At 41.0% G+C, this 21,764-nt stretch overlaps 1 protein-coding gene across 6 annotated transcripts in view; it reads left to right on the top strand.

Annotated features, from left to right (window-relative positions):
- The window catches only part of PDE7A (phosphodiesterase 7A), a 107,214-nt gene that overhangs the window by 38,581 nt on the left and 46,869 nt on the right, over window positions 1-21,764 (top strand). For 5 of the 6 annotated variants that reach the window (XM_060393438.1, XM_060393437.1, XM_027972998.2 and 2 more), the window contains one exon: window positions 21,339-21,399. In XM_060393438.1, the coding sequence (XP_060249421.1) occupies window positions 21,339-21,399 (61 nt within the window). Of the gene's footprint in view, window positions 1-10,138; window positions 10,315-21,338; window positions 21,400-21,764 lie in introns of those variants that run through there. The other variant, XM_004011706.4, reaches the window with a different exon arrangement.

Here is a 21,764-nt window from a genome sequence, read left to right as displayed (position 1 = left end):
TTACTAATATATAGAAATGCAATTGACTTTTTGCATATCAAATCTGTGTCCTGTAATGTTGCTATATTTTGTGAATTTCAGTAGTTCTTTTGTAGAGTCTTTAGGATATTCTATATAGATAATTATGTTGTCTGCAAATAAAAGACAGTTTTTCTTCTTCCTTTCCAGTTTGGATGCCACATATTTCTTTTTCTTGCCATAATGCATGGGCTCTGACTTTAAATACCCTATTAAAGATATAGAGCAGACATCCTTGCCTTGTTTATGATCTTAGGGCAAAAGCATTCAGTTTTTTTATTTTTAAATATGAGATGGCTGTAGGTTTTTTATAGATGTCCTTTGTCAGATGAGAGAGTGTCCTTCTATTCCTAGTAAAGAGTGTTTAGCATAAATGAGTGTTGAATTTTGTTAACCAATTGAAATGTTATATGATTTTTTATTCTAATATGTTGAATTACATTTATTGTTTTTTTAACAATAAACCAGTTTGAGTCCTGAGATAATATCCATTTAATCATGATGCATTTCCTTTCTATATATTATTGGATTTGATTTACAATTATTTTCTTATGGATCTTTGTGTCTTTGTTTATGAGCTATTTGGTCCATGATTTCCTTTTGTAATGTCTTTGTCTGGTCTGGGCATCAGTTGTTTTTCTTAGTAATTTTATTGTGATGTGTCTTGGTGTGGTTTTCTTGTGTTTCTCCTGTTTGGGATTCATTGAGCTTCTTTGGCACCTGGGTTAATAGTTGTCATCAAATGTGGAAAATGTTTTAGAAGTATTTTCTTGTTGATCTCTTCTGTAGCATTTTTTCTGCTGTTAAGCCCAACTGAATTTTTAATTTAGGTGTTGTATTTTTCAGCTATAGGTGATCCATTTTTTTTTTAAGTTTCCATTTCTTTTTTCATAATGTACATGTTTTCTTTTAAATAATTGGATACATTCACAGTAACATTTTTAAAGTCCTTATCTACTAATTCCATCATCTTCTTCATTTCTGAGTTTGTTTTTATTGGTGCTCCCTACCCTTTTGGGGATCACATTTTCTTGTTTATTCCCCTAATTTATAATATCTCACTTATTATCTTTAAAAGAGTGTTGGGTTTTGATCTGGTAAGCAGTCTAGTTACTTGTGGATCAGCCTGATCCTTTTCGGCATATTTTAAGCATTGTTAGTGTGATTCCAGAACAGTGCTGTCCAGTAGAACTTTTTGCGTTGATGACCTTCATTTGCCCTTCTCCTATGCGAGGCCATTTTTTTTGGGTCTCTATGGGACACTCCAGGTGTCCTGTGAGAGCTCTTGACCGTGGTTGGTTGGGACCAAAATGTCTCCCAGCTCCTCTGAGTTCTTTCCATGGTAACTGTTCTTTTCTAAGCCCCATAGAAGCTTGTCCTACACATGCATAGCTTGGTATTCGGCCACAGACTCAAGGAGACCCCCTTTCAGACTTCTGGAGCCTGTTATCTTTACAGCTCTTCCTGTCCAGTACTCAGCTCTGCAAATGCCAAGTGTTGAACCCTCCCTGAACTCCAGTCTCTGTGTCCTCAACTTTGTGAGACTTCTTGCTCTGTATGGTTACCCTGCTCTGCTTTGGGGTTTGGTAACTGCTTTCAAGAAAGCTGGGCAGTTATAGGATTCATCTTGTTTTTACCCCCTTGTCTCAGGGATCAAAGTCCTGTACTTCTTGCTCTCCAACATCTGAAAGCAGTGTTTCATACAGGAAACGCAGCTCTCTAGTTGTTCCTGATGGGAGTGCTAGTCCACTGTCAGTTGTCCTGTCATTTATTGAACCATGATTAATATTCTTAGTTGGCCGTGAGTTTGCTTGCGTCTGGTATTTGTACCTCCTGCTTTCTCTATGCTTGGAACTCTATCTCCTGCTGCTTGTATGACACTCAAAAATCATTGAAGGGTCAGATTACATGTCACTTCCCCCCAGTGGTCTTCCTAGCCACTACCAAATCCGGAATTAAATGTCATATTTGGTACTCATAGCTTAAGTACTCCTTTTGGTGCCCATACTCATCTTACATTTGTAAGACGTAATTGTAGTTATTTGTTATTGTGGTCTTTTGTAGTCCCCACAAAACTCTGATCCACTTGAAGGCAAGGACTGTTTAGTTATGTTGTATCCTTCATGGCCAGCACTGTGGGAATCTCAAGATCTCTTCTGTGTCCTGTTCTCTCCTCTGCACTGCAACATGTGGAGATGAAGTGCTACTACTCAATGTGCCTCGGGTATGCTTTAGAAATGGTTTATGCCTCTACTTCAGTTGGTTTGGAGAGGGGAACAGTTGTTGACAGCTGCCATCCTTATTCTGAAGTTTCCTTTTAAAATGTCTGACCAATCTCTGTAGAGATCAGTAGTTTTCCTTTTTAGTATTTTGAACAGTTTTTTTTGTTGTTTGTTTGATTTATTTTTGGCTGTGTTGCATCTTCATTTCTGCAGGGGCTTTTCTCTAGTTATGGAGAGCAGGGCGTATTCTCTGATTGTAGTGCTCGGATTTCTCTTTGCAGAGGCTCTTTTTGCTGTGGAGCGTCGGCTCTGGAGCACGCAGGATTCAGTAGTTGGCACTCGTGGGCTCTGGAGCACAGGCTCAATAGTTGTGACACACAGGCTTAGTTGTTCCGCGGCATGTGGGATCTTCCCACACCAGGGATCGAACCCGTGTCTCCTACGTTGACGGGCAGATTCTTTACCACTGAGCCACCAAGGAAGCCCTCTTCTTTAGTATTTATGTTGCAAATATTTTGATATACACTTACCCACAAATAGTGCTCGACTCATAATATTCTTTTTAGAGGTGAAGTTTTTCTTTTTCCGTACCTGCAAATAGCTCTCATTTTAAAATTATCTTTTGCGATCAATACCAGTAACCACTTAATTGTTCTTGTAGCTTTGAGGTAGTCAGTATGGCTAAGTCTGTGGGGTGTGGCAAGGGATGCAGTTCCCATTGAAGAGCCTTTAATAACAGTAGCTTTCTTAGAAAGGCTTCTTTGAAAATGAAGTTGAGTCAGGAGGCGCTACTGGTAAAGAGCCCACCTGCCAGTGCAGGAGACATAAGAGATGAGGGGTTCGATCCCTGGGTTGCAGAGATCCCCTGGAGAAGGTCATGGCAACTCACTCCAGTGTCCTTCCCTGGAGAATCCTCATGGAAGATAAGCCTGGCGGGCTACAGTCCACAGGGCCGCAAAGAGTTGTACACAACTGAAGCGGCTGAGCACACATAGTTTTGTGGAATCTGGCAGAGGCCTTGAAGGTCATTCGTTCTTTTTGCCCACAGTCTCCTTGACAGAGGCTAGTTTGAGGTAGCTTCTTTCAATTTCCATTATTCTGATTGCGGAAAATTCTTAGAGCCTGTAGAAAGTCCTTAGAAAGTAACATTAAATAAATATTTCCACAAATTTCTGTGCATTGGGCCTGCTTCCACCTATTATGATTTCATAGACTGAAGCTAAATTCTTTAGCTTATTTTATCTCATAGTAGTTAACACCCTGTATTTTTTTCTTTGCCTAAACCATCTCAGTTAATGCAACTCTTCCTTATATATTATCCTAGTGAATTGGCTCTTTGCATCAAGTGGCCAAAGTATTAGAGCTTCAGCATCAGTCCTTCCAGTGAATATTCAGGGTTGATTGCCTTTAGGATTGATTGGTTTGATGTCCTTGCTGTCCAAGGGACTCTCGAGAGTCTTCTCCAGCACCACAGTTTGAAAGCATCAATTCTTCAGCACTCAGCTTTCTTTATAGTCCAACTCTCAAATCCGTACATGACTACTGGAAAAACCATAGCTTTTACTGTACGAACCTTTCTTGGCAAAGTGATGTCTCTGCTTCTTAATATACTGTTTGTCATATCCGTATGTGCTTTTAAAAATGTTATGTATGACTGCATCTTCCAGTGTAATACTCAGAACCGAATTCAGTCTTATAAATGTGGCCTGTATTGAGACGAGAGGAGCATCCTTGATTTGGATACTATTAATATCTGACTCTTAGAGGAGGGCATGGCATACCACTCCAGTATTCTTGCCTGGAGAATCCCATGGATGGAGGAGCCTGGCAGGCTATAGTCCATAGGGTCACAAAGAGTCGGACACAACTAAAGCTACTGAACATAACATCTGACCCTCGGTGCTTCCTAAGCTTGCCTTTACTTACTGCCTCCTATTAGAGTTTAAATATTCTGACTGTTTTTTCTCCCAGGGGAAACTGTCTTAAATACTGTTTCCACTGTTCTATATGCATGCAGTTTATCTTACATAAAAACACACACTCCATTCTCTTCAGGTTATTTTGTAATTAAATGTGGTTGACTTTTTGTTTTATATGCAGATTTGATATACATTAGTCTGATCTGCTTCCTAATAAATAACAAAGTTGGGGGACTTCCCTGGGGGTTCAGTGGCCAAGACCTGAAGATCCCAAGGCATGGTGCCCCGGTTCGATCCCTGTTCAGGGAGCTGGATCCCGCATGCTGCAGTGAAGACTGAAGATCCCTTGTGCTGCAGCTAAGACCCAGTGTAGCCAGATGACTATATAGATAAATGAAATTTTAAAAAAGAGAGAGTGATGTACTCACAGCATATATGGAAAAACCATGCCCTTTAAAAAAAAAAAAAGAGTCGGATGTAGAGTTCTGTTAGGTACCTCTGAATTCTTCCACTAGTTTCAAATCCAGAACTTGAACTCTGGTTAAGTTTGCTCAGTCAGCTAGGAGTCAGCCTAACAGTGCTCTGCTTTTTTCTTAAGGATGCATCCAGAGACTATGCAGCCTTGTGGAAATTAAGGTGGCCGATGTCTGTGACATGCTCCTGGTCTTTTATACTAGCAACTTAAGTCCAAACTCTACAATTGTAGGAGCCGCACCATTGGTTTTTTTTTTTTTTTTCCCCTTCTGGTAATTGTGGCCATTTCTACTTTACCATAATTTTTTTTTCCAGCAAAAGTTCTCACATTTATTAGTGAGTCAGAGCATTAGTGCAGAAACACTGACGCAAAGAGAAAAAACATTTTCCCAATAAAACACATCCAGCTGTTACAATAGTAGCAGTGTTCTCAGTGTAAGATGCAGTTGACCTTGACTCAGATTCCATACATGTGCCACCTGTTTTACGAGGCTTCCTATAGACCCAACTTGGTTCTCCGGCAGCGTCTTCTCTTGGAGTTGTACCTGATTATAGTACCAGCTTTCGTTTGATTCCATTGGGGAATAGGACTAGTCTCCTTTTGTCTTTGGGCCAGGAATCAGTTGATCCTGGGAATCTTGTGAGAAAATGCGGTGAGGAGCAGGATTCCCATAATTTTAAAAATATTTCGAACACTGGTTCAATAAGCAAATCTCAGTTCTTTTCATATCATAAGATGTAGTTTCCTGGACCAGAAGACTTGAATTTTTTGTAAACTGTCAGGGTGTTTTTATTACTTCCTTCATACTAGGACTAATCATATATTCGTTGCCATTAAATACTGAGATGACAGAAATATATAATAGAAAGCTTAATTCAGAGTACTAACAAAGGTCTTAACTGATAAAAGTCCCATTTCACTATAGTTTAAAAATAATTTTTGTTACTTATCAAGACAATTTTTCATCAGTTTCATAGATCTTGAAATTCGTAACGTTTGAAAAATGATCAGCTCTGATATGAGGTTTTTAGTAGAAATATCAGTAAAAAAAAAAAAAAGCTCACCCTGATTTATTATTTGTTATTAAAATTGGCTGGAATTCAAAATGACAAAGGCACAGTTGGAAATTGTGACTATTGCATTCACATTTTTTCTACTATAAATTTGGTTATGGTTTCAACAGACACTACGTTCGTATAAAGAACTCTGGGATAGACTCTTCCTGTCAACATGATTCCAAAATTATAGACACTGATGTCAATGCAGATGAGGTTAGCCTAATTTGGTCAAGAGAAGGACATGCTGAGTCTCTGTATGGATAGCTAAAGGCTATTGCCAAGATTGACAGGTGTCCTGTGAGTGGCAAAGAGCCCCAGGGGTAAAATGTGTACTTGGATTACTTCTCTAAGACACAGTGATCAAAGTTGTACCTTTTCCTTCCATTGACTGTGCTCCTAAAATAGTGAGATTTGCTTTTAATGCCCTGACTATTCAGATATTTTATAAGCCCCAGAAAGGTAAAGGATTTTATACCTTTTTTTTTCCTTATGGTATCAAATTCTGTTTTTAAAAGCTTAACTGTGTCCTGTTTATGAGTTTTTCTAGTATAGTCAAGTGACCCTTTTTTGTTACCCTGTCATGTCTCACTCAGGCTTTGAGACAGGTGAGAAGCGTTAATATAAAAGAATACATTTGTTATTATTGTAAAAGAGGCAACTATTTAGGGGATAATTATATTTGGAGAGATTAATTTTTAAGATAATTTTCTAGTAAGTAATATATCATAGATGAGTATTAATACAGTTTGATAACAGCTTTTGTTTCTATTTCATCTTATTGAAATTTCTTTATTATTAAGAGAAGCTTTATAATTTGTCAAGATACATTAGTAGTAAGTATTTCATATCTCAAAATAATAAAAAGTTTTAAAGCCAGTAGATTCATGCCATTAAAGAAAGGTAAGTATACTAAGAAAAAACTGTATTGCCTGAGGTTTTTGTGAGATTTGAATGATGTACATGTGTCATTGGCAACAAAGGAGCTATGATTTTAGGCATAAGCACAGTAGCTATTTCTATTGAAAATTTTTTTGACTATGTGGCAAGACATGTGGGATGCTTGTTTCCTGACCAGGGATCGAACCTGCACCCCCTACACGGGAGGCACAGAACCTTACCCACTGGACCACCAGGGACGTCCCTGCTGTTTCTCTTCAAATAGGAAATTTCCTGACCTGGGAGGATTGTGTCTTGATTATCTCTGTATTTCAGTGTCAGATATGTAGTGGAAATTGAAGAAGGGGATGCTGGGGAACCATTGTAGGGAGTCAGTCTGTTGACTGGCGTGAAAAATTACCCTGGCCCTCCCAGGACTCAGAAAAACGTCTCTGGGTGCTGGCAGGCACCGCACGGGTTCCCCTCCTGGACCACGTGGTTTCTGTTAAGCCCAGAATTGGAGTGTAGCTGGAGAGGTCAGGTCATTACCATCAGTAAGGTTAGGCCTTACTGATTTAATTTGGACTTGACACTTCATGGGAAATAGATAGGGAAACAGTGGAAACAGTGTCAGACTTTATTTTTGGGGGGCTCCAAAATCACTGCAGATGGTGATTGCAGCCATGAAATTAAAAGATGCTTACTCCTTGGAAGGAAAGTTATGACCAACCTAGATAGCATATTCAAAAGCAGAGACATTACTTTGCCAACAAAGGTCCGTCTAGTCAAGGCTATGGTTTTTCCAGTGGTCATGTATGGATGTGAGAGTTGGACTGTCAAGAAAGCTGAGTGCCGAAAAATTGATGCTTTTGAACTGTGGTGCTGCAGAAGACTCTTGCGGGTCCCTTGGACTGCAAGGAGATCCAACCAGTCCATCCTAAAGGAGATCAGTCCTGGGTGTTCATTGGAAGGACTGATACTAAAGCTGAAACTCCAGTACTTTGGCTACCTCATGGGAAGAGTTGACTCATTGGAAAAGACTCTGATGGTGGGAGGGATTGTGGGCAAGAGGAGAAGGGGACAACAGAGGATGAGATGGCTGGATGGTATCACTAACTCAATGGACGTGAGTTTGGGTAAACTCCAGGAGTTGGTGATGGACAGGGAGGCCTGGCGTGCTGCAATTCATGGACACGACTGAGCAGCTGGACTAGGCTGGACTGAAGTGTTTCTGAGAGCCTGCTCTGAGCAAGGTCTTCTTGCACAGATGTCGCTTAACTCCTGTGAAGGGAGGCAAGTAAGTTGGTGACTCTCCCAGGTTCACTCAACTCTTGGCAGCACAGCTGGGAAGCAAACCCAGGCTCTTGACTCCAGACCCAGTAGAGTTTGGAGATCATGGAATAATCTCAACGGAAGTTCCTTCCAATGAGAGAAGTTTTAGAACTGCCTTTCTTTTTCTCCGCTCTGTGTCTCAATTCCGATCTTCTTCCTCTTCCATTGTTCCAACCTTCCCTTTTAGACAAGACGCAAGTGCAGATTGTTGACCTCACCCTTGACCTATAAGACATACATCAAAATGTTTAAGTACTGTGTCAAAAATAGCAGTATCGTGTTTGCTTCTTAGAACTCAGCTTTTTGAGCAGCTGATTGGCAGGGCACTGTGCGGATAAGAAGTGTTTCTGGGCTGAGCATGGAGGCAGCAGGCTCATTCGGTGTATGCTGCCCAGCCCAGCCCAGCAGGTAATGAGTGATGACCACCAGCAGTTCTCCTGGGAACGTGGCTGACTCCACTCAGCTGCTCTGTCCTTGTCCTGGGCATCCTTTGAATTTGCTGGCTGGAACCTTACTGCCCAAAGAGTAATCTGAGACCCTGACAGTCTCATGTCACACCTAGTTTCCTGACAGACTAAAAAAGTTGTCTCCGTGTGTGCAAGGATTAGCATCACAGCTTGTTCAGAGGAAAGAAGAGATATATATAAGGTGTAGTGAGAAATACATGGCCATGTTTCCTGTATAGCTTAAATTTAGAAAAATTTTGATTTGGACCTGTAGTTTGAATTTATCCCTTGTTTTAACAGGTTGAGAATTAACTTTTTTTTTTTTTAATGCCCTCTTTGTACTGAGGATTGGATAATGAAAACAGCACTGGTATTTGAACTGTTGGGGCTATTTTCAGATATTTTAGAACCATCATGTGGGTCCCATCACCAGGCAGATGACTTTGTCTCGCTGTGAACTGCGGTCCCTGACGCAGTCCTGTCCTGAGTGTTTCCCAGCCTGTCTACCTCTCTCCCCTTCCCCGCCCCCAGCCAGAGCTGTGATCCCCTCTGCTGTGGTCTCCTGAGTGCCCACCCAGCCTATCCCACTGAGCTGCACTTGACCAAAACCTCCGAAGTGTCCAGCAGGTTGGGATTAGCTTTTAGGATGAAGACAAAAGAATCTCCCTTCTGGCCATCCCGTAACCTGCGTTCCAGCCTCATCTACTTTTTTCCCGAATCTTCTGCTTGGTTTTGTCATGCGTTGTCACGTCCACACAGATCATCTTCCCATCCTCTTCACGTTCTTGCCCCTTCAGTTCAGCTTGGTGATATTTCAGGGCCCCTGGGAAGAAGCTCCTCACTTCCTAACCAGGTCAGGCCCAAGCATCGTTGGCAATTCCCGCCTCAGCCCCATCGCACTTGTTTCAGTTGCAGCGTTGTGCTTATTTACAGTCTTTGATTCGTGTAGATTCTGATTAAACTGAACACTTCAGGAGGGCAGGAGCCAGTGTCTGTTTCCACTTGAATACCCCTGGCATCTCACCAAGGGCCTGGTCCCTAATTGCTGCTTGAGAAATACTTGCATGAAAGTTTCATGAAAGGCTTTTCCTTTCATGCTGGCTGCTGTGAGAGATCACAGAGATGGACAGAGGCCCACTTTGCTGACACCGAGCCCCCAACTCATAGCTGAGAGAAGAGTGAGACGTGGAGCACAGGTGTTATCATAGACGCTGGATCTCAGTTAGGGCTTGGAAGTAATGTACTTACAATTGCTTGAAAACATGCAGATAGGCTGGCCTTTGTCAGTAAATCCAGAATGCGTGAATTATAATGTTATATAGCACAACAGTGTCTATGAAAGCCCCTAACATTCGTAAAGTAACCCTAGCTCCAAAGGAAAGAAAAGGTTGAACACTTGCAGTACTAAAAGTTGAAAAGGTAGAATAAAATGCGTTAATACTTTTAAACGCCAGGACAATTCTACCTGTGGAGCTGGTCTTTATGGAAGAAATGAGCACTTTTTTTTAGTGCTGCCAGACATTTGGGGGAAGGTTATTTGAAAGCAGTGCCGATGTTAAGGTTGTGGACGAGCTTGGGGCCAGCCAGAGACCTCCTTTGCCTACATCGTGTGGGACTGTTAGGTCGGCTGTCACGAAGGTTTTTCCCCTCCTCGTCCCCCCGTCACTGACTCTCCCACCCCAGCCCTGGGCTGTGGCAGTAACCACGCGCCGGTAGGAAGGCCGGCTGGCAGCGCGTTCTCGGAGTCATGTGACCCTTGTTTGAAGGCAGCTGTGTGAGGTTCAGGGCGGGCATTCCCCTCTCTCCTGCTTCGGGACAGCTGGTTATTGTCAGGTCTGACGAGTTTCCCTTGCTCTTTGCTTGCTGGGCGAGGAGGGAGGTTATGCGGCAGGACTTTCCCTAGACCCAATGGGAATTACACTGATCTGGTGTCTGGCCTTGGTTCTCATCAAGTGGATCGCCTCTAAGGTAGGCCATCTTTATTTTTAGGATGGTGACATGAGTCTTTAGTTTATACATTGGTAGGAATGGGCTGGTTAGTGGGGCTCCTTCTCCTTTTGCTTCAGGTTCTGTTTCTCTGATTACAGGAGCGCTGCGGTTTTACCTGTCAGCTGTCATTTTCATGTTATTGTCATGCTACTGGGTGTCATTTTCATTTTTCTCCCACCTATTCCTCCTGAAGGGCTTTTTATGGATCATTTCTTGGTACCGCAGTAACTTTGCTCAGGATCATGCCTTTAAAGAAGTCTGTTTTTTTTTTTTTTTTTAACTAGTTAATGTCATGTCTATTTACTGTGCCAGGGTGATCAAGATGAAGTTACCAAAAACTAGACTACCACTGGGCTGACAAACTGAAGTCTCCATTGCCATTAAAAATCAAGTTTTTATGCTTAAAGAAGTTCAGCTTCTAAGGTTATGAAATTACTGAACAATTTGGGCTTTTGTTGTACATATTTTAAACATTCTCTTCTGGAGATACCGAATTTATGTTACTTATAAATTCAAAGTATAATTACTGGGGATTTCTAAGCAATTGTAAGCTTTTTAAAAAAAACTAAATACCACTTTCTAGCCTGTTCTCACTTAAGGTCTTGTTGCTACTGAAATATATGCCTTAGTTATAGTGAAAAAGTAAGATTATTTTATTATGTATCTGTTGATCTTAAATTTGGATTCCAAAGACCAGGCTTAAGAAATGCTTGATAGAATGCTAGTCATTTGGTATCTGATTGAGAGTCTAAAGTAGGAAATACTTAAGATTGTACTATTTAAAATTATTTTGTCTGTACTTGTGTAAAAATGAATATATCTTTGACCCATCATGCAACTTTTCTATTCCTTTATTAAGAAAACTAAAAAGTGTGAACATAAACTTAAAATGTTTAAGACCAATAGCATTTGCTAGTAAGCAACACAAAAACTTCTATGAAGTTAAACATCTTTTTCAAGCGAGGTTTTAATCCCTGATAAGGTAGTATTTTCATGTTTCAGCATACTGTTTTAGGCATAGTTGTGTCTTTCTTGAAGCAGTCCTGTTTTCTTACTGAACATGACTGAAGAAATCTTTTAAAGAAAAACAGTAGGCTTGATTTTTTTTAAATCTTTGTCTTTTGTAAATTAATTAATTTTGTCACACAGACACCGTTTTACTCATTGTTTTTAGAGGATTAGCTTGCCAAGTTACTGAATGAAGGTCAAGTTAATAATGGATTAGTTGAATTGTAGATTTTTTAAAGATACTTTTTACTTTGTTATAACAGTCAAAGTTTTAAGTTTTTAAGCAACAGACTGCTGTTATTTTCAATGTGTGACTTTTAAAAGTATATTTACATAGTGAAGAAGAACTGGAGGCTGGTGTTCAATGGATGGATGCGTGTCTTGGATAGGCACTCAGATAGGAACACTTTTCTGGCTTATGTAAGATGAACTGTTGCTTGGTCGCTAAGTTGTGTCCAACTCTTTGCAACCCCGTGGGCTTCAGCACGCCAGGCTTCCCTGTCCTTTACCAGCCCCCAGAGTTTGCTCAGATTCATGTCCATTGAGTCAGTGATGCCATCTAACCATCTCATCTCATCGTTTGTCACCCACTTCTCCTGTCCTCAGTCTTTCCCATCATCAGGGTCTTTTCTAATGAGTCAGCTCTTCCCATCCAGGTGTAAGATGAAAACACTCTGAAAAAGCTCACTTTACTGCATCAGAGAAAGCTTTCAGAACTTTGGGCTTCTTCATCTTTTGTACTGTTACCATTTTTTGTAATGTGACCCAGAAATGTATTCAGTGCTACTGTGTTTAGGCCCCATGACAGCACGTCTAATGACGGAGCGTATAAAACCTACCTCTAGAGGTCTTGTTCAGTAAAGAGAGATTTCGTCTGAAAGCACTTGGAACGTTTACTGGCACAGAGTAGGAGCGCAGCAAAGAGTTAGTGTATCATTACTTTACCACATAAGGAAAATACACACACTTTTGCACAACAGGTTACTTGAGTGGGAAAGTTGAACAAGATAAAAACCATAGCACTTAAAATATCTTTCTTGCTTGTGCTCAGCCCCTCAGTTGTGTCCAGCTCTTTGCAACCTCATGAACTGTAGCCCACCAGGCTCTTCTGTCCATGGGATTCTCCAGGCAAGAACACTGGAGTGGGTTGCCATTCCTTTCTCCAGGGGATCTTCCCAATTCAGGGATCGAACATATGTCTCCTGCATTGGCAGGCCAGTTCTCTACCACTGAGCCACCTGGAAAGTCCCTTTAAAACACATCATCCTTGGGAATTCGCTGGAAGTTCAGTGGTTAGGACTTCTCACTGTCACTGCTGGGGCCCTGGGTTCAATCCCTGGTCAGGGAACTAAAGTCCCACAAGGCTCGCAGCGTTCCCCCTCCCCCCCGCAAAAAGCACACAACACAACACGTCTGTCTTTAAAAGTTACATCCTAACTAATATTGGGAACGACTTTTACGCCTTCTGTCATCTACCTTCTAAGTCAGATCTTTTATGGAGGAGCAGTTCACCCTGATTCAAGGCGAATGTCTTAGTCGGGCACTCAGAACTCCTGCTTTCGTGGCTGTAGGTTCTTTGGAACCTTACTGTTTAACTTGTTTGTGCTGCTGCTGTCCGTTTCTGATTAGCTCAGCCGCGCCCGTGTTTTGACCTATACTAGTTTGCTTTACAAGCTGTTCCCAGGATGGCTAAATTAGAAAAGTCACGAGTAGGAGCGTCTCAGTTATTTCCATTCACTGGTGAGGTGAGTGGGAATGTGGATGATAGCTCACAGTGTTTTATGACTGACAGCGTGACTTGGGATTTTGGTTCAATTTGTTTTACTATCTTTATTAAAAATAGAATTTTACAACTATATGGCTTGTAAAATGATAAACTTTTAAAAAGGTATATGTTAAGCCTGAGCTGCAGTCTTGGTGTATAAAGCACATATAATTATTATTTTTTTAATTGGGCCTTCAGTAAATGTAGGTCTTTTTTTAATTATTTATTTTGACCATGCTGCATGGCATGTGGGGTGGGATCTTAGTTCTCCCCCGACCAGAGATCAAAGCAATGTCCCCTGCAGTGAAAGCTGGGAGTCTTAACCACTGGATGGCCAGGGAAGTCCCTATAATTATTTTTTAAAATAACACTTAACATGGAAATCACATTTTTATAATTAATAATTTATAGTGCATTTTTCCTAAAGGAGTTTCTAGATTGCTTAGTGAAACAAATTTGATATTCATTTTAAGCTTCATCTGTGAGGCAAGTAAACGAGTAAATTATCACTCAGAATGTATTCACTGATGGTTCACCTTTTTAAGTCCATTCTTAAAAAAATTTCCTTTTGTCTCATTTAGATTTATTTCATAAGAGTTATGTCTTGTGGTTTAGGGTAGAATTTTAGGTATTTACGGAGCAGACTTAAATTAGTAATAAATTAAATGAATACTTTGCACATCCTTAAGTAATTTGTTAAAATATATTTAAAATTAAGTTCAACCCTTTTTGCCAAGTTTTAAAAATGATTAAGACTCTACCATTTTAACATCTAAACTGATGCCTCTATAAATAAGTCTAAAGTGAATACCTTAAAATAAGTTTAGTATGTCATAGTTATAATCTAGATTATGTTCATTACCCAGTTTTTCTGAAGAAGGAAATAGCAGCCCACTCCAATATGCTTGCCTGGGAAATCCCCTAGACAGAGGAGCCTGGTGGCCTACAGTCTATGGGGACACAAGAGAGTTGGACTTGACATAGCCACTAAACAAGTCAGTTTTTCACTTACACTGTTTTAACAGCTGGTATTAGTCTTTCTCAATCCTTAGAGTGATGAGATTTTACCTCTCTAATTAGTGCCTCTTTTAGTAAATATCCTTCCCTACACTTAAAAAAAAAAAAAAAAAGGCAACCCGGTTTCCTGAAGAGGACTGTTAGAGATAACAGGTTACAATTTGTTTTAACAAGCTGTTTACTCAAGTTTTATTGGATACGAGTGGGTTGATAGGTACTGACCGTGACAGGCTACTACACAATCATACCTGTGGTTTTGTGAGTCTGATCTGGCCGGTAGGAATACTTATTTCCACCTTTGTGCCCTTCATGCTAGTAGATTTTTGTCTCTCATGGTGGTATTAAGGGGAGGCTTCCGTTGGACGGCAGGGAGATCCAACCAGTCCATTCTGAAGGGGATCAGCCCTGGGATTTCTTTGGAAGGAATGATGCCAAAGATGAAACTCTAGTACTTTGGCCACCTCATGCGAAGAGTTGACTCATTGGAAAAGACTTTGATGTTGGGAGGGGTTGGGGGCAGGAGGAGAAGGGGACGACCGAGGATGAGATGGCTGGATGGCATCACTGACTCAATGAACGTGAGTCTGAGTGAGCTCCGGGAGTTGGTGATGGACAGGGAGGCCTGGCATGCTGCGATTCATGGGGTCGCAAAGAGTGGGACACCACTGAGCAACTGAACTGAACTGAAATCTAATAAGCTAAATATCTTGGGGTGGGGATGTGAGCAGCAGGTGTGAGTTGTACCTTTTAATACCAAGTGATTACAGTAACTGTTTGCTCCTGAATAAGTAGTTTATGAGACACTGCAGGAGGCTTAGGGTCTTCTGTTGGTGGAAGACACTTTATTAAGCATGGTGCTGCCAGGGATGTGTTCTGTATGATTTAGTTCCTTAGAATTTGCGATCATCCACTTCTTTGTAGGTTTCTTTGTAGTAGATTCTTACTGTATTTTTTAGTTGATTTATTCTGTGAATATATAATAATTATGTGCAAACATGCTCAGTCGTATCCGACTCTTTGAAACCCCGTGAACTGTAGCCCACCAGGCTCCTTTGTCCAGGGGATTTCCCAGGCAAGAATACTGGAGTTGGGTTGCCATTCCCTCCTCTAGGAGGTCGGAGGTTTTCCCAACCAGGGATCAAACCCAGACCTCCTGCATTGGCAGGTGAATTCTTTACCATTGAGTCACCTGAGAAGCCTGGATGCTACAAAATTCAAAAGATATTCATTGGTAGTTTCGCCTCCTACCTTTGTGTGCTTCAGCCTCCTTGGAGGCAGCCAGTGTCAAAAATTAGAATTTTATTTTTGCTTGTAACTTGTGTTCCTTTTATATTTCATGAACTGTTGGAGGTTTTTGCTTGTTTGTTTACATCTTCATTAAATCATACAAGACTTTAATTGATGTTTTTCTCTTAAATAGTAGGGCTTCCCAGATGGCGCTAGTGGTAAAGAACCCGCCTGCCAGTGCAGGAATCATAAGAGATGCTGGTTTGATCCCCAGGTTGGGAACATCCCCTGGAGAAGGGCATGGCAACCCACTGTAGTATTGCCTGGAGAATTCTGTGGACAGAGGAACCTGGCAGGCTACAGTCCATGGGGCGGAGAAAAGTCGGACACAGCTTAAGCGACTGAGCACGCATGCATTAAGGGGATAAAAACAATGATTTGGAGAGCTGTGTCCTTGGTGGATCAGATGATAAAGAATCTGCCTGCAATGCAGGAGACCTGGGTTCGATACCTGGGTCGAGAAGATCCCCTGGAGTAGGGATGACAATCCCACTCCACTCTTCCTGCCTGGAGAATCCCATGGTCTGAGGAGCCCGGTGTGTCTATGGGGTTGCAAGAAGTTGGACACAGCTGAGCAACTAATACTTTGCATGCTAAATCCAAATGAGGGTTTTAAATGCAATAAAATTTCTTTATAATAATAGTAAAAAGCATGGTTATTTTTCCTTGAGATTTTTAGGTGTATGTTAAAGAGCTGTAAATTTCATGCCAGAGTTTAGTGAGGACAGAATATCATTAATCTAATATGTAAAAATACCATCTCATTTCCTTAACATGTATTTCTTTCATTAATGAAGTCAAGCAGCTCTTCTTGTGTTTATTCATTTATTATTTCTCTTCCTTGAGTAGTATATTTATGTCCTACCTGTTTTTATACACTGTTATTCATTATTTGCTAACTGATTGGTGAGGCTTTTTTTTTTTCCTTTTATTTTTAGATTAGCAGGGTAAAATTAGCCCTTTGTCATAACTCTTCAACTTGATTTTTGTGATGTGGGGTCTGTCTTTTGCCTGTTTATGATATAGTTTGCCATGCATAATTTAACTTCTTGTGGCCAAATTGACTTATTTTTTATGTATTCTGGATTTTATAGAACAATTAGGTCCTTCCTATTTAAGATTTTTTTAGTGTCACTATTTAAATTAAAAAAAAATTTATTGACGTATAACTGATTTACAGTGTTGTGTTTATTTCAGATGTACAGCAAAGTGATTCATTATAGGTCCTGAAATACAGTCATGTTTTCCTCTAATACTTTCATGCTTTTTTTTTACATTAAAATTTTTGTTCCATGTGTAATTTATTTTGGAGTAGATAGAAAGGTAATAGTACAGCTTTATGGTTTTCCAAATAGCGAATTAGATAATTAATATTTTCCCCACAGATTTTTAAATCCTTTCGCATACATAAAATTACTGGATATTATTGGATTTGATTCTAGATTCTCTATTAAGAATTTGCTTGCCCATTTATTCAGCTAATATTATTGATTTCTTTGAGTGTGCTAGGCACTATTCTAAATGTTGGGATTTATTCTATATCCGGGGATACAGCGTTAAACAAAGTCCCTGCCCCCGCAGAGATTAGATTCTAGTAGGAGGCTTGGTTAATTTTATCTTCTAGATGTTTAATTTGTCTTCATCTCAGTTGTTATTCATCATTTTGCTCATCAAATTTATTCATCAACAATCTGTAAAAAATTATTCACTGACTTATTTACAATAAATGCACTCAAACATCAATTTACCAGGTATTTATTTAGCATCTACTAAATAATAGCAGTTTTAGAGGCCAAGGAGACAGCGGTGAATAAGTCAGACAGGGTTCTAGCTCTTGTGGCTCTTTTGTTTTGGAACAAGTAAACGAGACTAGGTCGGCCAAGTGCTGCGCGGCGAGTGAAGGTTAGGAGGACCTCTACTTTCAGGAGTAGTGAGGGGGTCTCTCAGGTGACCTTAGGTTTGGTAGCCTGGGGATGGCTCTCCGAAGAGATGACGTTTCATCTGGAACCTGAGACAGAGGAAGGAAGCGGTGCTGCCGTGGTCCTGGACAGAACAGCACGTAGCACAGCTGTGTGTTTGGTGTGCTTGGGGGGATGTAAGCAGGCCAGGGTGGCTGGGTCTCTCTGGTAAAGAGAGTTGCGGTAGAACTGAGGGGTAGGCAGGTCATGGAGAGCTTGGTCTGTGGACTCCATTCCAAGTATTCGGGGGCCATTAGAGGACGTCGAGCAGTAGCTGGAAGCAAGTTCCCTCTTGCTTCTTGTGTGTGAAGGGTCTGGGGGTCAAGGGATGTAGCAGGAAAGCCAGGCAGCAGCCCATCAAGGAGCCCAGGTGAGAAATGCTGTTGTCTGAGACAGAACAAGGAGAGGAGACTGAGGAAGGGAGACGACTGTGGAAGTGGGGCTGGCAGGACTTGCTGAGGTGTTTCAGCTCTTACAGAGGCTTTGGTTTTTTTTTTTTTCCTTTTTGTAATTATATTTAAAATATTTGCAATACTGGCTATTTTTATAATAACTTTATTGATGTATAATTCACATATCATCCAATTCACCCATTTAAAGTATACAGTTCCCAATTCCATGATTTTCAGCGTATTCACAGAGTTGTTTAGTCATTACCATGGTTACTTTGAGAACGTTCTCATCATTGCAGATTGAAGCTCTGTACCCATTAGCATTCACTTCCATTTCCCACCACCGCTCCCAACTCTTGGCAGCCACTAGTCTATTTCTAATTCTGTGGATTTGCCTATTTGGGATATTTCACATAAATAGAACCATAGGCTCTGTGGTCCTTCATGACTAGCGCCTTTCACTCGACGTTGTTTTCAAGGTTCAACTATGATGTAGCATGCATCAGTACTTCAGTCATTTCTGCAACCGAGTAACACCGAATGATATATTGTATGGCTGTACCACAGTTTCTTTATACCTTCATTAGTTGGTGGATATTTGGATTGTTTCCACTCGGGGGCTGTTAGGAATAATGTTGCTTTTTATATCCGTTTATTTTTAAGCTCAAAATGTATTTTTAAATCTGTGCTCTTCCAATGGCACTCCATTTTTTTTGGTGTAATAGACGCAGCGTCTTCTCGCATTTCTTTGAGTACACTCATTAACGTTTTTAATTCTCTTATGTCTTGCTAGCTTCTGGGCCATTTGGTTTTTCATATTGTTTCATTGATTTCTAGCTAAAGGGTTTCTTCACATGTCTGATGATTCTCATTTTCTTACTCATTTGTATTTAATTGAAGAGAATAGTGAGGTCATTGAACTGTGTCTTTCTGTCAGTTCTGGCTACCTCTGCAGAAGCTCTGTCCTCAGGAGGGCTTGTATGATCTCTTGACATTAAGTTTCCATCTGCCTATCCACTTTGATGGTAATGCTTAATCACGTTGTATTATAATTTGTCTGCGTCACAACTGTAGATTTCAAGAGCAAATGCCGTATTTTTTTTTAATGGAAAATAAAGTAGAACATGTATTTCAGTTCAGTTCAGTCACTCAGTCATGTCTGACTCTTTTCCACCCCATGGACTGCAGCTCACCAGGCCTCCCTGTCCATCGCCAACACCTGGAGTTTACCCAAACTCATGTCCATTGAGTCATTGATGCCATCCAGCCATCTCATCCCCTGCTGTTCCCTTCTCCTCCCACCCACCTTCAATCTTTCCCAGCATCAGGGTCTTTTCAAATGAGTCAGCTCTTTGCATCAGGTGACCAGAGTATTAGAGTTTAAGCTTCAGCATCAGTCCTTCCAGTGAATATTCAGGACTGATTTCCTTTAGAATGGACTGGTTGGATCTCCTTGCAGTCCAAGGGACCCTCAAGAGACTTCTCCAACACTGCAGTTCAAAAGCATCAGTTCTTCAGTGCTCAGCTTTCCTTATAGTCCAACTCTCACACCCATACATGACTACTGGAAAAACCATAGCTTTGACTAGACGGACCTTTGTTGGCAAAGTAATGTCTCTGCTTTTGAATATGCTGTCTAGGTTGATCATAACTTTTCTTCCAAGGAGCAAGCGTCTTTTAATTTCATGGCTGCAATCACCATCTGCAGTGATTTTGGAGCCCCCCAAAATAACGTAAGCTACTGTTTCCACTGTCTCCCCATCTATTTGCCGAGAAGGGATGGGACCAGATGCCATGATCTTAGTTTTCTGAATGGTGAGTTTTAAGCCAAATTGTTCACTCCTCTTTCACTTTCATCAAGAGGCTCTTTGGTGGTTCTTTGCTTTCTGCCATAAGGGTGATATCATCTGCATATCTGAGGTTATTGATGTTTCTCCCAGCAATCTTGATCCCAGCTTGTGCTTCATCCAGCCCAGCGTTTCTCACGATGTACTCTGCATATAAGTTAAATATGCAGGGTGACAATATACAGCCTTGATATACTCCTTTCCCTATTTGGAACCAGTCTGTTGTTCCATGTCCAGTTCTAACTGTTGCTTCCTGATCTGCATACAGATTTGTCAGGAGACAGGTCAGGTGGTCTGGTATTCCCATCTCTTTCAGAATTTTCCAAAGTTTGCTGTGGTCCACACAGTTAAAGGTTTTGGCATAGTCAATAAAGCAGAAATAGATGTTTTTCTGGAACTCTCTTGCTTTTTCCATGATCTAGCAGATGTTGGCAAATTGATCTCTGGTTCCTCTGCCTTTTCTAAATCCAGCTTGAACATCTGGAAGTTTACGGTTCACATACTGTTGAAGCCTGGCTTGGAGAATTTTGAGTATTACTCTACTAGTGTGTGAGATGAGTGCAATTGTGTGGTAGTTGGAGCATTCTTTGGCATTGCCTTTATTTGGGATTGGAATGGAAACTGACCTTTTCCAGTCCTGTGGCCACTGCTGAGTTTTCCAAATTTGCTGGCATATTGAGTGCAGCACTTTCACAGCATCATCTTCCAGGATTTGAAATAGCTCAGCTGGAATTCCATCACCTCAGTTAGCTTTGTTCACAGTGATGCTTCCTAAGGCCCACTTGACTTCGCATTCCAAGAACATGTATTTGGTACCCAACAAATGCAAGTCAGATATACAGTTATACAAAATAAGCCTTAAGATAAGTGAATACTTCACAGAGAGATTTTTGAAACATATTATTTGTGAGTATATCTTACTAACAGGCTTCCCTGATAGCTCACTTGGTAAAGTGATAGCTTTACCAAGCTTCCCTGATAGCTCACTTGTCAGTGCAGGAGACCCCAGTTCGATTCCTGGGTTGGGAAGATCTGCTAGAGAGAGGGATAGGCTAACCACCCCAGTATTCTTGGGCTTCCCTTTTGGCTCAGCTGGAAAAGAATCTGCCTGCAGTGCAGGAGACCTGGGTTCCATCTCTTGGTTGGGAAGATCCCCTGGAGAAGGGAAAGGCTACCCACTCCAGTATTCTGACCTGGAAAATTCCATGGACTGTATAGTCCATGGAGTTGCAAAAGGTCAGACACAAGTGAGCGACTTCCATGTCTTACTAACATGAAAATGAAATCCAATGAATAGATATGTAATAGACACTGTAAACAGTGGGCCAAAATTGGGAACATACCAGAAAGAAAATATATACCCTGAAAAGTGAAACTCTTCCTCCACTTTTGGCCTGAACACAGAGGATTGAAACTACCTATCCTGATTTACCTACATTTGTTAGTCTGCTTGGACTACTCTAACATATGCCACTGAGGGGGTGGCTTAAACAACAGAAACTCAAGGGTGGGGAGGCAAGGTCAGAATTTATTGAGAAGTTCTGGACGCTGGAAGTCTGAGACAAAGGTGTCAGCCAGACTGGCAAATGCCATATTTAATTTCATTTTGTGTATCCCAACTTCTCTTGCACAGTGCATCACAGAAAATAACAAATACATATATGTTGAATTGAACTTGATATCACATACTAAATTGTCTGCATTAAAATGTGTGTGTTTTTTCTTCTAGAGGCGTGGAGCTATCTCCTATGACAGCTCGGATCAGACTGCACTGTACATTCGTATGCTTGGTAAGAATTCTTTATTTTGCATTTTGTTATCCAGTGGCTAAGTTGTGCCCAACTCTGCGACCCAATGAACTGCAGCATGCCAAGCTTCCCTGTCCTTCACTGTCTCCTGGAGTTTCTCAAATTCGCGTGCATTGCGTCAGTGATGCTATCTAACCATCTCATCCTCTGTCGCCCACCTGCTTCTCCTCCTGCCTTCAGTGTTTCTCAGCATCAGGGTCTTTTCCGGTGAGTTGGCTCTTTGCATCAGGTGGCCAAAGTATTGGAGCTTCAGCATCAGTCCTTCCAGTGGACATTCATTTAGGATTGACTGATTTGATGTCCTTTCTGTCCAAAGGACTCTCAAGAGTCTTCTGTAGCACCGCAAA

Source organism: Ovis aries, chromosome 9, assembly GCF_016772045.2.
Source record: "Ovis aries strain OAR_USU_Benz2616 breed Rambouillet chromosome 9, ARS-UI_Ramb_v3.0, whole genome shotgun sequence".
NCBI classification, from domain to species: Eukaryota; Metazoa; Chordata; class Mammalia; order Artiodactyla; family Bovidae; genus Ovis; species Ovis aries.
This window is presented reverse-complemented; position numbering and strand designations above follow the sequence as displayed.